Raw genomic sequence first — 17241 nt, forward strand, 5'->3', positions numbered from 1 at the left:
CTGCTACCTATTGAGGAATGAGGAATGTTCAGACAAGCCTCTATTTCCATGATAAGAACTGCCCCACATTTTCCAGACAAATAATAATAATAATTTTGATTTTGACTGTGGGAAGTTTGGTTATTCAGCGTCAACTTTGCTATCTATTTATCTACCTTGATAGACAGACAGACAGATATGGCCAGTTTTGCTATATAAGAATGCCAACTTGGGGAAGAAGAAGCCGTCTTCTCTGTCTTTCTGAAAGAGCAGAGTTAAGACATGTTTGCGCTTGCTTGCTTGCTGTTACAGAAATGACAGCCAGCGATTCCCGGGTGGCAGAGGAACAGACTTGGAAAACCACAATCAGAAACCATCTTCTCACAGACACTGTAACTACTCCAGACAGCTCTGTGCCCTCAGGCTTGTTTAAACCAGGCATCTGCCCATGCAACCTACTTGTACCATTAAAAAAAAAAAGCAATGCTATTTTATAATAATGAGCACCATTCCATTATTTAGGGGAGGGGGAGGTGACCGTTTAGTACCATGGCACATTAAAACTGAATATAGTACATAAGACATGAGAACTGGGATTGGATCAGTGGTGGGATTCAAATAATTTAACAACCGGTTCTCTGCCCTAATGACCAGCTGGGTGGGCATGGCCATGGTGGGCGTGCCCAGAGGGTGTGACAGGCAGCACTCGGCCTCCTGCACCCCCTTGGGAGAAAAAATGGGACATGGGGACCACGCTGTGCCCACCCATGCCCTGTTTTGGGCCTAGTAGGCCTCCCTGCAGCCGCCTGGGAGCCAAAACAGGGTGCGTGGGGACTTCTGGAAGGGGCAGGGCAAGCCAGTGATTTAACAATTGGTTCAGCTGAAGTGGTGTGAACCAGTTGAATCCCACCACTGGATTGGATTACCAGTTGCAGCTCTGGGGTAACATTATTTCTAATCTGAGACAATCCTGAACCTTTTGGGGTGGGTTTTTTTAGGACTCTGAAATAATGGAAGGGGAGGAAGCATTCTGGATCAAGCAATTGGGCGGCAGGCCCATGACCGCACCCCAAAGTTTCTTCTCTGAAATCCTAGAGTGTGTGTAAGTTGCTGAAGACAGTACTGGCAAGGTTCATGCCTCATGCTTATATTATAATTTTTTGGTTTTTTTTTTTATAAGCCCTTTCTAGTTCAAGCATTGCACTAAGTGCCATAAACCCAAAGGTCTAAATTTACACAACATATTCAAGCCAGGCAAAACCACTATTATGGCTTCCTGTGATGTGTCATCTCAATTACTACTGAGAGGGTAGGTAGGTAGGTAGGTAGACAGACAGACAGACAGACAGATAATCTGCCTAATTGAAAGGCTGCTTTCTATATTTAGAGAAGACCCTATCTATTCCACTGTAAACATTAACTTAGCAATTTAGACCAGAATCTTGGAGAGAATTGTTTCCAGACATTTAACTTGTCCCACAAGTTAATATCCATCCATATCGATCACTGTAGTATCTTATAAATACAAGCCACAAAGTGGACATGTACCTTTCTCACCTTTCATACAGTGTACCCATCCATACCAGTGGTGAGTTTCTACCGGTTTGTCCTGGTTCAGGTGAACCGGTAGTGGTGGCGGCAGGAGGCTCCGCCCACCTGCCTGGACATCATCATGGATGCTCTGCACATGCGCAGAAGCACCATGTGCGCGTTCCCAGTTCCGAACCAGCAGCGAAGGTAAGTGGAACCCACTACTGATACACACACACACATACACACACACACACACACATGCTCACACACACAGAAACACAGACACACAAAGTTTTCTTATACAGAAATTATGCTTTTCATTGTTGGAAACAATGAAATTATCTCTCAGAGACAATTAACTATAGGTTTCTCTTTGTTATGAAAATGTACATCAAAAGAGGTCCATGCATGACTCATGCTTTCTGTTCTAAACCACAACAAGAAGCATCAGCTTTCACTTCTTGAGTCTGAGCTTCAGGTTCAATACATCCTTTAAGAAGCAACAAAGATTCTTCTGCTCCTTGGTGAAAAAAAATCGGGAAATGGATGTTGTAAATCCGTTCTCTGTTGTGTTCATTCTTCATTGAATGCATCTATTCTGAAAAAAAGAGAAAGACGTTTTATTGAAATGCTCGCATGCTTCACTCTGCCATTGTGTTAAGGTGCTTTATTCAGATTGATGCCGAGAAACTTTTTTATATTCATTTCCACACGTTTGTTGCATTTATCACAAACCAAGGATGAATGGAAACTTCCCCCTTTTCCCATAGTACATGCTATGTCCATATCTCAAAAGCCTTCAGACCCAATACAAACTAGCATTCTTCTGCTAATACACATTATAGTCAAGTAGTTTCTTTGACCAGATTTTCCTAACATTCTAAGCCATGGCTTGGAGAGCATAACATTGGGAGATTTGCTCACTTCATCCATTCATCATCAAATCTGAACAGAAGGGTTAGTCAGTGTTAAACTTCTTCTTTGAACATAATGTTATCCACTATGTCAAGCCACTCTGTTATCTCCACTGCTCCTCAGTGAAAGGGGTTCATGATTATCCTTTTGAAATCAAAGCAACAACAACAAAAGATCGCATTAAATTCTTTTGTCCTTAATCTTTTTTTCCACCTATTTATACTTTCTGCAAAATGGCAATAATTGAAGTTTGTACTATAACTAAACAATTGCAGCTTGTACTATACGTTCACACAGTTCTTTTTTTGAACAGTATACCGCTTGTACTCTATGCCCTGATAATAATCAGATCAATTCACTTTAAGTCAATGACATGATCAAAGAAAGGGCACATAATTGCAATTCTGATATCATACACATGCAGTGGATAATTCACTTTTACAAAAAGTCTATAAAATGTTTTATAACAATATAAACCTCCCGGGAGGTTACACGAGGCTGGCTCCAGGGTGTTATCAACGCTTCGTTGAGTGAGGGTCACTTCCCCGCCGCCTTGAAAGAAGCGGTGGTGAGGCCTCTCCTCAAGAAGCCATCCCTGGATCCGGCAATATTGGCCAACTATCGTCCTGTCTCCAACCTTCGCTTCCTGGCGAAGGTTGTTGAGAGTGTGGTCGCGTGACAGTTTCCACAATTCTTGGAGGAAACATCCTATCTAGATCCGTTCCAGTCGGGTTTCAGGCCTGGACACAGCACGGAAATGGCATTGGTCGCGTTGGTTGATGATCTCTGGAGGGCTCGGGACAGGGGTTGTTCCTCTGTTCTGGTCCTCTTAGACCTCTCAGCGGCTTTTGATACCATCGACCATGGTATCATGCTGCACCGGCTGGAAGAGTTGGGGATGGGGGGCACCGTATTACGGTGGTTCTCCTCCTTTCTCTCCGACCGGTCGCAGTTCGTGTTGGCAGGTGGGCAGAGGTCGACCTCAAGGCCTCTTATATGTGGAGTGCCTCAGGGGTCGGTCCTCTCGCCCCTCCTGTTCAACATTTATGTGAAGCCGCTGGGCGAGATCATCCGTGGCTTTGGGGTGAGATACCACCAGTACGCTGATGACACCCAGCTGTACATCTCCACCCCAGGCCACCCCAACGATGCCCTTGAAGTGATGTCCCAGTGCCTGGAGGCTGTGCGGATCTGGATGGGGAGGAACAGGCTCAGGCTCAAACCTTCCAAGACTGAGTGGCTGTGGCTCCCGGCATCCCGATATAGTCAGTTGACTCCATCACTGACTATTGGGGGCGAGTCGTTGGCCCCCACAGAGAGGGCTCGCAATCTGGGAGTCCTCCTGGATAGGCAGCTGTCCTTGGAGGAACATCTGACGGCTGTAACCAGGGGGACCTTTTTGTCAGGTTCGCCTGATCCGCCAGTTGCGGCCCTTTCTTGATCGGGATTCCCTGTGCACAGTCACTCATGCCCTCGTCACCTCTCGCCTTGACTACTGCAACGCTCTCTACATGGGGCTCCCCTTGAGGAGCACCCGGAGGCTCCAACTGGTCCAGAATGCAGCAGCGCGGGTAGTGATGGGAGCAGCCTGGCGCTCCCATGTAACACCGCTCCTGCGCAAGCTGCACTGGCTCCCAGTGGTCTTCCGGGTGCGCTTCAAGGTGTTGGTTATCACCTTTAAAGCGCTCCATGGCATAGGGCCTAGCTATCTTCGAGACCGCCTGCTGCCACCGACAATCTCCCATCGACCCGTGCGCTCCCACAGAGAGGGCCTTCTCGGGGTGCCATCAGCCAAACAGTGCAGGCTGGTGACCCCCAGGGGGAGGGCCTTCTCTGTGGGGGCACCTACCGTCTGGAATCAATTGCCTCCAGAGATAAGGAGAATCCAAGACCTCGGTGCCTTCCGCCGTGCCCTTAAAACCTTCCTTTTCCAGCAAGCCGGGCTGGCCTAATTTTTTTAAGTGTTTTTAAGTGTTTTGTTTATTGTTTTTAATTAATGGGGCCAAATTTATATATGTATATTTTAACTGTATTTTAATATTTGTACTTGATGTTTTTACTTGGCTGTTCACCGCCCTGAGTCCTCAGGGAGAAGGGCGGTATACAAATTCAAAATAAAATAAAAATAAATAAAAAAATAATGAACTAACAAGAAGAGGAGTTGTATTTGGAATTGTACAAATCATGATAGAAAAGCTCAAGTTCCCTTCATCATACTATGAGAATCAGATATACAGTACCAAGTCCATATTTTCACTACATTTTTATCACAGCAACCAAATTGCCTTCACGCTTTTGAGTTGCTGGAAAAATAACTTCCTTTCAAAGTGCCCAATATTCCCCAATTGCTCTCTTCATCAGCATAAGATGCAGTGTTAAGGGAGTGGACTGGTACCAAAAAGTTCCAGGATCTGGTCCATTCCAGTGGTTGGTTTCAAATTTTTTTACTACTGGTTCTGTGGGTGTGATTTGGTGGGCGTGGCTTGGTGTGCCTGGCAGGGAAAGGATCATGTAAAATCTCCATTTCCACCCCACTCCAGGGGAAGGTTACTAGAAAATCCCCATTTTCTCCTGATCAGCTGGGACTTGGGAGGCAGAGAATAGATGGGGGTGGGGCCAGTCAGAATTTTTACTACCGGTTCTCCGAACTACTCATAATTTCCGCTACCGGTTCTCCAGAACTGGTCAGAACCTGCTGAAACCCACCTCTGCTCCACTCCCAGTTATGGAAGTTCATTGACTAATTTTAGGCAGATACTCAGCCCACCTCCTTCACAAAGTTGTGGTCCTGAGAAAGAGCGCAACTTTCAAGAAGAAGCTATTTTCTCAGAAACCATAGCATACAGGAGAATACAGGTAGCCCTCGAGCTATAACAGTTCATTTAGTGACCATTCAAAGTTCTAACAACACTGATAAAAGCAACTTATGACCATTCTGTATATTTATGACTGTTGCAGCATCCCCATGTGATCAAAATTCAGACACTTGGCAACTGATTCACATTTACGACCGTTGCAATGTCCCAGGATCATGTGATCACATTTTGCAACCTTCTGACAAGCAAAGTCAACAAGGAAGCCAGATTCATTTAACAACCCTGTTACTAATTTAACAACTGCAGTGGTTAACTTAACAACTGAGGCAAGAAAGGTCATAATAAGAGGCAAAGCACACTTAACAACTGTCTTGCTAGCGCAACAGAAATTTTGGGCTCATTTGTGGTTGTAAGTCAAGGACTACCTGTATCTGCCCAGACACAAACACTGTGAAGTTTCTCACTTTCCTTTTTCAAAGGCGGAACACCCAACATTGCTCATCTTCAAGCAATACTAGGTAACTATGCAAGGCAACTCCTTCCACGTCATAAAGTTATGTTTTTCATGTCAAAGCCAGCAGAATGTAAGAAGAGCTTGTCTTTTTTTCTCAGTGTGATTGTCTCCTTTGTCCTTTCAGTTTTTTACAGAAATTGTTTAGGCAACACAAGAACCCACTGAACCTGAGTGGCACTGAACTGAAAAGGCAGAATGAAGTGAGTCTGGAGTAGGTGGGGCCAGCACCCACTAATTCTTTGTGGGTAATTGCTGCCAGACAGAATTTAACAGGTATTGGCAAGAAAGCTGCTTTAACTACTAGTTAATATCTCCCTTGCAAATAGGAGCTTAGCATTTGCTGGGTGAGATATGCCTGAATTTCAGAATTTATAGATTCCATTTCCAGCAGATACAAGAGAACTTCTCCTGGCTTAACTCACCAGTATTCAATGTAGAGCAGGGATGTCAAACTCACGGCATCACGTGACGTATCAGGACTTTTTTCCTCTTCGCTAAACTGGGTGTGGGGGTGGCCAGCGCATGATGCATTTGGCCCGCGGACCGGGAGTTTGACAGTCCTGATGTAGAAACAAACTATACCAGCTGAATACATTATATTGATTACAAACTTCAAACAGTGCTATGTTTATAGCTCCATGAATTATTCTAATTTCAGGAGCATTCACACAAAATTATTGCAGCACTGATCCTTATCTGACTTCCTGCTAGGTTCCTTGTTTCTCTCTGAGCATAAATTCAGCCATTGTCTACTATCTTGGCATTGGATGGACCTGGAAGAAAGGAAGACAAAATGTTCTTCAACTAGTCACAGTACGCAAGAACTGGATTGTTTTTACCATACAGGTAATCCTTGATTTACAACCATTCGTTTAGAGACCGTTTGAAGTTAGAACAACACTAAAGGAAGTGATTATGACCATTTTTTCACACTTTTGACTGTTGTGGTATCCCCAAGCTCACGTGATCAAAATTTGAATGTTAGTATCTAATTTTAAAAAAATAATGAAAAAAAGTAAAAACTGTAAGGAAGTTCAAAAAGTGGTAGGGCTGCAGGTGTTCATGATAACACTGGAAAATTTTAAAATATGAAAGTGATTTTCTTATGGAACGGTTGTTTGACATGCATCTGAAGAATGAACCCATGGCTAATAATTGGAAGGATGCCATTATTATCTATTAAGAGCAGTGGTGGGTTGCCCCTGGTTCGCACCGGTTCTATAGAACTGGTAGTAAAACTGATGGGAGGCTCCGCCCACTGACCCTGACATCATCAAAATGCTTCTGTGCTTGTGCAGAAGAGCGTGTGTGCGCACGAGCAAAGAGAACGCACATGTGCGGCCCCATTGCGAACCGGTAGTAAAGGTAAGTAGAACCCACCCCTGATTAAGAGTGAATGTTAAAACTGCAGGGGAATTGATTAGTTTATTAAATGTTTCTGGAAAGATGTTTGACAGAATCCTGAAAGAAAGGGAACAAGAAATAACAGTGAGCAAAATCTGGTACATGTGGTTTTTGCTGGGGTTTTTTTGCCCCCCATGGAGAACGATTTACATATCAAAAACTCATAAAAAGAAACCCAAGGGAAACGATAACGGTAATGTTTTCTCTTGACTGGCTCAAGGTTGACTCAGCCTTCCATCCTTCTGAAGTCGGTAAAATGAGGACACAGATTGTTGGGGGCAATAGGCTGATTCTGTATACAGCTTAGTGAGGGCTGTAAAAGCACTGTGAAGCGGTATATAAATCTAAATGCTATTTCTATTTTTCATTTTTTGATAAATCAATAGAAACCATTGGCTTTCCAAATGTAACTCACCAGTTGATAGACAGTAATTGTAGCACAATTTAAAAGTCAGTTGGTAAATAAAAGTACAAGTAGCCCTCGACTTATGACCACAATTCTGTTTCTGTTGCTAAGCAAGACATTTGTTAAGTGACTTTTGCCCCATCTTATGACCTTTCTTGTCAAAGTTGTTAAGTGAATCACTGCAGTTGTTAAGGTGGTAACACGGTTGTGTTTTCCCACTGACTTTGCTTTTCAAAAGTCTGCAAAAGGTGATCCCATGACCATGGGACACTGAAACCGTCATAAATATGAGTCAGTTGCCAAGCATCTGAATTTTGATAACCATGTCCTTAGTGTGAAAAATGGTCACTTTTTCAGTACTGTTGTAACTTTGAATGGTCACTAAATGTATTGCTTTAAGTTAGGGACTACCTGTGTAAGATTGATGTGATGTTAAATGTAATTGAAAGATGGGGACAGAGTAAGTGGCTCACTATAATCACCTTTTGGGCCTTTCTTCATTGTTGAGATGAAGTGCCATCCTCCCATTCTCGAGGTGGCATAAAACTGGTCTGCTGGTGTGAAATCTTCTCCTATTTCTAGTCCCTCTTTTTCTATGTGTTTTGAAGCTTTGATGAATTGTAGGGAGCCACGGGGGCAGGGATGAAATGCTCCCGGTTCGGACCGGATGGCCTGATCTGGTAGCGATGGAGGCGGGTGGTTCGGAGAACCGGTAGCAAAAATCCCTGCCCCTCCCCTTTGCCCAGCTGAGCCGCGCAATCATCAGAGGCTTTTTTTTTATTTTTAAAAGCATTTTTTCTACAACCTCTTTGGCTGAAAAAATGCTTTTAAAAGTTAAAAAAAAAAAGCCTCTGATGATTGCGCGGCTCAGCTGGGATCATCAGAGGCTTTTAAAAGTATTTTTTCTACAACCTCTTCAGCCGAAGAGGTTGTAGAAAAAATGGTTTTAAAAGTAAAAAAAAAAGAAAAAAGATGGCCACGCCCACTCAGTCATATTACCCCACCACAAAGCCACACCCACAGAACCGGTAGTAACAAATTTTACATTTCACCACTGCATGGGGGTGATCTTGGCATCCAAAGGAGAAATTTCCTGAGCAATTAATCAGTGGAACGACTTGCCTCCAAAAGTTGTGGGTACTCCAATATTGGAGTTTTTTAAGAAGAAACCGGACAGTCACTTGTCTGGAATGGTACTATAGGGTCTCCTGCCTGAGCAGGGGGTTGGGCTAGATGGCCTCCAAGTTCTCTTCCAACTTCTGTTATTCTGTAATTCTGTATCCAGATGACAACATGACAGTAACAAGTACCAAAGCTACATGGGGAAGAAAGGAAAGTGATAGAAAAACACTCAGTCTGGCTTCCTTATAATTTTCCTAGGATATAAGTAAAAGGGAGGGATGGGAAAAAGCAGGCAGACTTCTGAGCAAAGTATAGTTGTATTCTACTTCCTGTAGAGTCACCTCTTTTACTGCTGACATGCATGTCCTGATTATGGGTGAGCAACACAGGTTGAACAAAGTGACTTGTTGAGTTTCTCCTCCCCAAGCTCACTCATGGACTGGAATGAGATGAAGCTTCATGAGGGACCAAGGCAAAAAAAAAAAGAAAAGAAAAGAAAAAAAAAAGATGCCAGCAGAAGTTTTGGGGGCCAGAGTTAGGGGCAAGTAGGCCTACAAGCTATCTGTATGAACCATGCTTTATCTGTTAACATGTTAGGTGTAACTGCATTTTGGCTCAATATGACTCTATAGAAATGTTTTCTTATTGCATCAATCTTGTGGGTGGGGTGGGGTGGGGCGGGATTTGTGATTCTCCAGAATTCATTGGTTTCTATCCCCATACCTGTCACACTTAATGATTTACTGGGCAAGAGGGAAGATGGGGTTCTAACCATATTTAAAGGGAATCACATCTCCATCTTTGTCCTACATAAAAATTGCAAGCTTGATTTATCATAGCATTTAATATCACGAAAAAGTTTGTTCTGTTAGTTTAAAGAGTTACTGCTACAAGTTTAAATTAATTATACAGTATTATACACGCAGCATAGAGAGAAATACAATTTGCAAAATCTCACAGGGAATGAGGATGTCAAGACCTTAAGCATGTGAAGAAATCCTACTGGAATAATTCAAGCATCTTCATCCCAATTGTCTACAATGAGGCCATCTTGCTAACTAAGTTAAAAGTAGTCTACTGCTCCAGTATGTTGTTTCAATCTGCACTCATTCTCTAACCACAGTGACAATCTGGTCTGTTGCTTGTGTTATTTTAAAAATGAAGCAACCAAGAAAACTTAACAGGTACAGGCAACTGTGTTTGCTCTGGAAAAAAGCCAGTATTTGCAGGAAATCAAGGATGTATTATTTCATAGCAGGAAGTTCCTAGCGTTACAGAACTAGGCCTGGATTGCAAGATTGTAAACGATTCAGTAGCCTCCTTACAGCTCATCCTCTGACTAACAAATAGTATAAATACTATAATGATGAATTACAAATTGGGCATTTTGTAAAGGATTTGCCATTGGAATTCTTCACTGCAAAATTGGTATGTGTTTACCTTAACAAGAGCTGCTCTGAAATAACAAAAGATCAGAAATATCTCTTCTAATAATTTGAAGGACAAAGTGAAATTAGCTACCAACAACATTCTCAAGACATTGCTATTTTGAGCTGTCCTGTTGGTAGTGCTGGCTCTCAGAGTTACGTATTTATAGACTGGATTCACACATTATGCTAAGCCAAAATGTGGTTTGTTTGATTTTAGCATAGTGTGAAGTGTGATTTAACCATTGTGGATTGTATAATATGATGGACATCTTAGCATATTATGGGAACTCAGCTCTTTGTGGCTCAATTAACAAACCATGGTTAAGTAAATAATAGATTATTGTAATGCATAAAACTTTTCACTGAAGTCAGCCTTCAGAATCTTTTAAATGTTGCAAAATTCTATATCCTGCAGGAGCTTCAGAATAATGTGTCTATTCACAAAAATGATTATTTCCAGCCTCAGATCTGTAACTGTAGCTTATATCAATTGTAAGGGGGCAAAACTTGATTTGACAAGCAAATTAAAAAATAAAATTCTTAACCATTCCCTTCAATCATCACCATATTTTCTTCTCTACATCCTTTCCAAGCTGCTACCCTCAATCAGATATGAATATGAAAAATCAAGCACTGGTTAGTAAAGAAAGCTTTGTCATTTCAAATACTTTAGAAAAGCTCAGAATAAAGCTCTATTTATTTATTTTTATTTATTTGTATCCCACCTTTATTATTTTTACAAACAACCCAAGTCAGTGAATATATCCAATGCATCTTCCTCCTCCTATTTTCCCCACCACAACAATCCTGTGGGTCAGGGTGGGTGGGTGGGGAGAGAGAATGAGAGAGAGAGACTTGGTCCAAAATCACCCAGCTGGCTTTTCATAGCTAAGGCAGACTTGAACTCACACTTTCTAGCCTGTTGCCTTAACCACTAGACCAAACTGGCTCTCTATGTAGAAACTGCAATGTTTTTGGCAAAACCGAGCAAGGTTTTATTCAATTGTTTTCAACCTGGCATCCTTTACAATGTGTTTATGCCAGCCAAAAAAATTCAAGGAGTTGCTGTATTAATAGATGGGGAAGATTTCACATTGGAGAAACAGTTTTTGATCTATCTCTCTGCAAAGGAAGATAGGGACAAATTAAAAATTCCCTCATTAGAAAAATTGTGGGAACGATGCCTCGATCTGCCGCATTTCTTTATCACACTCCCTAGATGACTTTTGATGTTGTTTTGGATTAGTCAGCAAACACCCCAAGCACCAGAACACCTGCCTTCCACTAATGGATTTAAGCAAGACTGCAAGGTCAAAACAGTGAAATCAGTCCTCCTCCTAATCTTCTTTTTTTGGTCCTCTAGAATGACTGATCTCCTTTAGTGCCTTCTCTCCTGGGATCCATTTTGCTGCAGCTAGACTTCCCTCAACGCTAGTTTCAGTTTAAAGGATGGGATGGAGATTTCATTCTGAAACTACTATCTGAACTGGCTCATTTATATCTGTGTTCCTTTCGCTCATCTGTTGGTTGGTGTTCTTTTCCCAATGTACCAGATCTGGGTTTTAGAAAAGTTGCTACCCACACAACTCAGTCTCCTAACTCACTTATGTATTTCCAAGGATAAGTTAAAGAAAGAAACCCATTAATCAGGCCTCTGTTATAGATGGTATTATTTCATCTTATTATTTCCTAGTGAATTCTAAACTCTGCCCTGCAGATTTCCAAGTAAGGAACACTCAGAATTTAGGGCCATTTAGAGACACGCTGTGGCTCAAACTGGAACCCATGTACATTTAAACAAGCCTAGGTACACCAATTTTGCATGAACCTGTGAGGTCCTCACCTAATGACATCAGCAAGACTGCTGGCATTGCTGTGTGAAGCAATGTGGTCATGTGATATCACACTTTACGACCATGTTGTTTAGCAATGGAAATTTCAGTCCCAATTGCCACTGTAACCTAAGGATATCTATAATTGCTTATAAATATATGAGATGACTATGGATTATTGAACAAATCACAGCTGAACCTAGGTAGGGCAGAACAGAGTATAAAAACTAATAACTAAAAATTATGTGATTTTCCAAACATAGGACAGTCAAGAGTCCCCTGTTCAGGATATATTCTCAGTTTATATTAATTGTTAATATTAATATTAGTCTGGTGCAGTGATTAAAGTGCTGGCCTAGAAGCCAGGAGACTGTGAGTTCTAATTTTGCCTCAGGCATGAAGCCAGCTGGGTGATATTGAGCCAGTTACTCTCTCTTGGCCCAACCCACCTCAGGGTTGTTGTTGTTGGGGAAAATAGAAAGTAAAAGGAGTATTAAGTATATTTGCTATTTGGAGTTATTTATAAGTAAATAAGATAAAAATCTAACAAACATTCTTTTCCTCAACAGTACCATTCTGGAAACTGTGTGTTTGAGTGGAAAGATGAGGAAAAAGAACTTGGAAGCCAATCTTCTTGAATTCAGTGGTGTTTCCTTACAAATTGACACATGAAACTTGATTTGTATTATTTGTTCTAGACCAAACTTGAAACTTTAAGATATGTGGTCTTCAACTCCATGCTGGCTGAAGAGTTCTGAGAGTTGAAGTCTACACATCTTAAAGTTGCCAAGTTTGAAAAACACTGATCTAGAGTTTTTCCACCCTGTATGCCATGAACTCTTTCCAAAGTTGTTCCCCGCAAAACACTAGAGTTTAGAAAAAACCTTTCCAGTGTATATAGTATGCGAAAGATGCGTGTGCATTTTTTTTAGTTTTGATTTTAATTTCTGTTTGTGATTGGTACACTTGTTCTGGCAGATACCTTCAGATGGCTACACACAGGCTAAAACACCACTGGTCCCTGTGCTAGAATTTTGGATTTAAACATGACCTCATTCCTCACCATCTTTATTCTTTATCAGTAGTAAGTGATTAAACCAGATAGTTCTATCAACTTTATCAATATCTAGGGATTAGCCAATAAGAAGTTTTGCATTACCTACAACTTGGTTCAGATGGTACTAGTGAGCAGTTTTGGACTTTTTTTGGCTGAAGCATAGCCAGTCTAGGAGATTGGGCTCATAAGACTGTCTGATAGGAGACTATCATCAAATACATAGATGTGGAGTTAGTATGGCTTTTTCTTTTCTGAGACAAAAATTGAAATGTAAGTGGGAGTAACAACTCTGCTATTTTCCTGTGATGAAAAATAAAGAGATTTATGTTGTCATGCTTTTTAAAAAAAATCAAGGAAATCAAATTTCACTTATTTTCCTTCTGCCAAGAATGAAGTACTGCTGAATAATTAAGATCTTGGTTTTCTATTCAGATGCTATCAAATCTCTCTTTCTCTTTAAACAAAACCGCTCCAGGTGATACAGCCAGGACTTTTCTGTTAAGCTATGGTGTCATTTCTTCATGAACAAACATTATCGTATCTTAACCAAATGTAAATTCCTTAGTGCCTGAACCTCAAGCTAAGATGGCTCTAGACCAGTGTTTCTCAACCTTGGTAGCTTGAAGGTGGGTGAACTTCAACTCCCAGAATCCCCCAGCCAGCAGCGCTGGCTGGGGGATTCTGGGAGTTGAAGTCCACCCATCTTTAAGCTTCCAAGGTTGAGAAACACTGCTCTAAATAATGGCCACCTTATAATTAGGCAATGAGATAACATCCTTGAACAGAGCAGTAAATTATTCATTATTTATTTAGTTATTGCTTCTCTGCCAGGCATTTCTGCTTCATGCCAACATTGCTTAGTCAGTTTCCAGAGGAAATGGCATCTGAGACATGCTTCAAGTAACATTTTATCTCGGAGTGATCCTGACCAAGACAGTAGCTCTTCCAAAGATTTAGGTAGGGCTTGGTTGCTTATAAAGTACAAAACACTTATCTCACTATTTTACATAAATATATGTTTGCTTGTATTGTATTTTATGATGTGCCTAGCATCTGAACAGATTGTTATGGCTAAATTAGCTCAAGGGCACATCAACTGATTGGTCTCTCATGGGATGCTAACTGATGTTTGGTAAACTAATTTATTTAATCTCTTTAACCAGAAACACCGCTGCTGAAGTGGCAAGTATCAACATTCGATGACTGCATTTGGGACAGCCAGTCAACACACCATGTTTTTACTAAACACCCGTTAGAAAAACACGAGCACATCCCTAGCTGTTAAAGAGTAAGATAGTCACAACCCATGCAAAGTGTCCCATGCACAATAGCACAATTCCTTCAGGGAGTGTAAACCTCTTAATTTCCATTTATTTCAATTGCCCAAGGGATTCTATCTGATATTTGTGACCTGTTATGACTGATTGAAACCGCTTGATTTTTTTTGCCTTGATGTACCAGTTGCTAAATCCTAGGTCAGTACTTAGACTTCAGTGAAGGACAGAGAAATTGCCAAATCAGTACAGTATATCAAAGGTCCAGGTTTATAAATGGATCTTCTAACTCCTACACCACTTTTCTGTAAGTGCTCTTTTTAAAAAGTCATTGCAAAGTCCAAATGCTAAGTGCATTTGGTGAAAAGTAAATCCTATTGATGCACTGTATCCTACTTCCTAGGAAACTGTGCCCAAGACTGCACTACATCATGCTTTTCGTTTCCTGTTTGACTGGGAACCCATCCTTTTAGATTTATTGGGGGACCAGCTGAAGCAACAACCCTGAAGAAAATTTGCAGCCCTAATATTTAAGCCCTCCTTTTTGGCACCGGTGCAGTCGTGAACCAACTTCAGTCAAGTTGAGGCGAAAAGTAATAAATGCAATGAAGCAGCAAGAGATGTCCCACTCACTCCTCAAGAGAATGGAAAAAGAAGAAATGCCAGGAAATAGCTGCCAAACCTGTTGTGTTGTGACATCAGAGGAAGGCTTATCACTTGTTAATATCAAATGAAATAAAGTGGGGAAAAGAGAGGCCCACAAATGTTTCCCCCCCCCACGATAACTTAAAAGGGGATAAATAAGAAAAAGGAAAGTAGAGGGATGATGAAGTTGACAGCTGCAAAGGACAAAATGTGTGCCAGTTTATCTTAATTAGATAAAATGAACGCCTGAGCAAATGGCCAGGCTTTTTGTTATCATGGCCCAACCTGCTGTAAATAAGCTGTTTCCCAGTCAGAGGGCAGACCCAATGTGTGTAAATATTGACTTTAAATTTCTCTGGTGGTTCTCATTTCTCCTTAGCAAAGTCCATGACTTTCTAAAGGCCAGCTCAAACGGTGGAATCTTTCATAAAACAACAACAACCAGCTGTAACTTTCTGGAATCATTCACCATTATAAAATTATGGTAGGCCCAAATGGAAGAATTAGTATCAACACTGGTACCATATGTTATGCCCATAATTCTTTATATATTAAATATTATTATATAGTAAAGATAAATTGTAGGTTTCCCCATCCCTTACTCCATGATGCTGGAGAGATAAAGAGGAAAGAACCTTATTCTGCATACTCATAGCTATGCACGGTAATATCAAAGGTGCACGGATACACTTTGCACATGCATTCATGTTACACTGACCTGGGTGTCTCTATGAAGGAAGCAGTCCTTATGCCAAGTCTTGCATCATCACATTAGCCTCTTTGGCTTTCTTGCACATGTACAGCCACTTGATTATCCGAGCATTGCGTTCAACCACAGAGGTGCCACTAGGCACCTGTTCCGTGAGCTCTTCCTCCAGGAGTCCATCTTCATCGCTGTGTCTCGTGAAGTCACTTTCAGAAGCTGCCCCACTGATGCTGTGGAGATGGAATGAGAAGTTGTCTGAAGCCACTGAAATATTCTCTTGGCCTAAATCTTTTATTACTTCAGGTTCAAGACCACAGTTCTTAAAGAAAGTGTCAAATTCAGAGAAGGATTTTGAATATCGCGAACTGATATCTGACTGAGATCTCTGAAGACCTTTCTGCCTCATCTCCTTTACATCATAAGGTGCTGAAGTCACATTTAGGGCATTTTTGCATTTGCTGACCAGAAAGGGCATTGGGTTTGCTTTTGTGGGTGAATTCTGTCCTTCTAGGTCATAGCTATGTCTTGTGTCTTTGCCCACAATAGTCCCTTCCACTTCAGGAATGGTTTCCTCCTTGAGAACAACTTTGGACACCTCAGAAATCAGCTGTTTTTCCTTGAAGGAACCCTGGAACAGCCTCCGGACCAAATTTCCACGAGTATTCTCCTGGCTTTGACCTCTGACAAATTCACATTTCTGACGATAGATCACCAAGGAATCTGGTCGGATCTGCCTTTTACCACTGTTGCGCCTCACAATGGGAGGGCCGTCTTGCAGGGCTGCCGGGCTCAGCTCTGTGGCTGTGGGAACTTGGGCTGCCGTGTCCTTCTCCTCTCTTGAGCGATCTGCCTTCTTGCTTTCTACTGAGCAAGTCTCGCTGCTACTCTCAGAAGTTGAGCTGAGGGTGATGGCCGGCACCTGCTTCCTGCTGATGACTTGCTGGCTTTTCACGTACTTGGCCTTATCTGCTGCCAGCCTTTCCACGGCGCTCTTCCTGCTAGGGTTGGCTGCCTCCATCTGCTTGCGAAGGTACTCTGGACCCTTGTGGAGAAGCCGTGCTGTCAGCGAGGAGGGGAAATCAGAGATGGCATGCATTCTCACCATGTGGGAGAGTTCGGTTGGCATAGCAGGCTCAGGTGTCCCAAGCTGATTTGCACTTCAGGAAAAAGAAAGAAAAATTCAAAGTCTCTTTCCCCCCACCTCCTCCTCCTCCCTTTTTCTCAGATTCTTCCCAGATAAGCAATCCGAGGAACCTCTCACAAACAAACAACCCCTGTTGCTGTCTTCTTCTCAGTGCTTTCTGAACAAAGCAAAACACCTCCGCTCTGGCCAAGCCCAACTGTCTGTGCCTGCTGCAGACGCTCTAACTGCACACATGCATGAGTACACACCCCTCCACAGCTGCTTCTGTGCACATTCACCTTTCCAATGAGACAGCCCCTATGAGCCAGGCACAGCCAATCCTTGTGAAGCACAAAGGCCTCTCTGACATTAGTCGGGAGGGAGATGACTCACTGATGTTAGAGGAGCGTCTCTCAAACCATCAACACTTCATTGCCTCAAGCAAGGACGAGCCTTAATGAAGAGGATTTTTTTTTAAAAAAAAG

At 42.0% G+C, this 17241-nt stretch overlaps 1 protein-coding gene across 2 annotated transcripts; it reads right to left on the reverse strand.

Moving 5' to 3' along the window:
- Positions 1-2031: 2031 nt before the first annotated feature.
- FAM110C (family with sequence similarity 110 member C) lies at positions 2032-16759 on the reverse strand. 2 transcript variants are annotated; one of them, XM_070954992.1, is made up of 2 exons: positions 15646-16759; positions 2032-2110 (listed from the first exon to the last, which is right to left on the reverse strand). In XM_070954992.1, exon 1 carries the CDS (start codon positions 16757-16759, stop codon positions 15674-15676), a length of 1086 nt encoding a protein of 361 aa, XP_070811093.1. In that variant the 3' UTR covers positions 2032-2110; positions 15646-15673. The 2 variants fall into 2 exon arrangements, with proteins under 2 accessions (XP_070811093.1, XP_070811101.1); XM_070955000.1 differs by lacking the exon at positions 2032-2110 and adding an exon at positions 8760-8882.
- Between the last annotated feature and the right edge of the window lie 482 nt (positions 16760-17241).

Source organism: Pituophis catenifer, unplaced genomic scaffold, assembly GCF_029215685.1.
Source record: "Pituophis catenifer annectens isolate HBS135680 unplaced genomic scaffold, rPitCat1.0.hap2 SCAF_1, whole genome shotgun sequence".
Lineage (NCBI taxonomy): Eukaryota > Metazoa > Chordata > Lepidosauria > Squamata > Colubridae > Pituophis > Pituophis catenifer.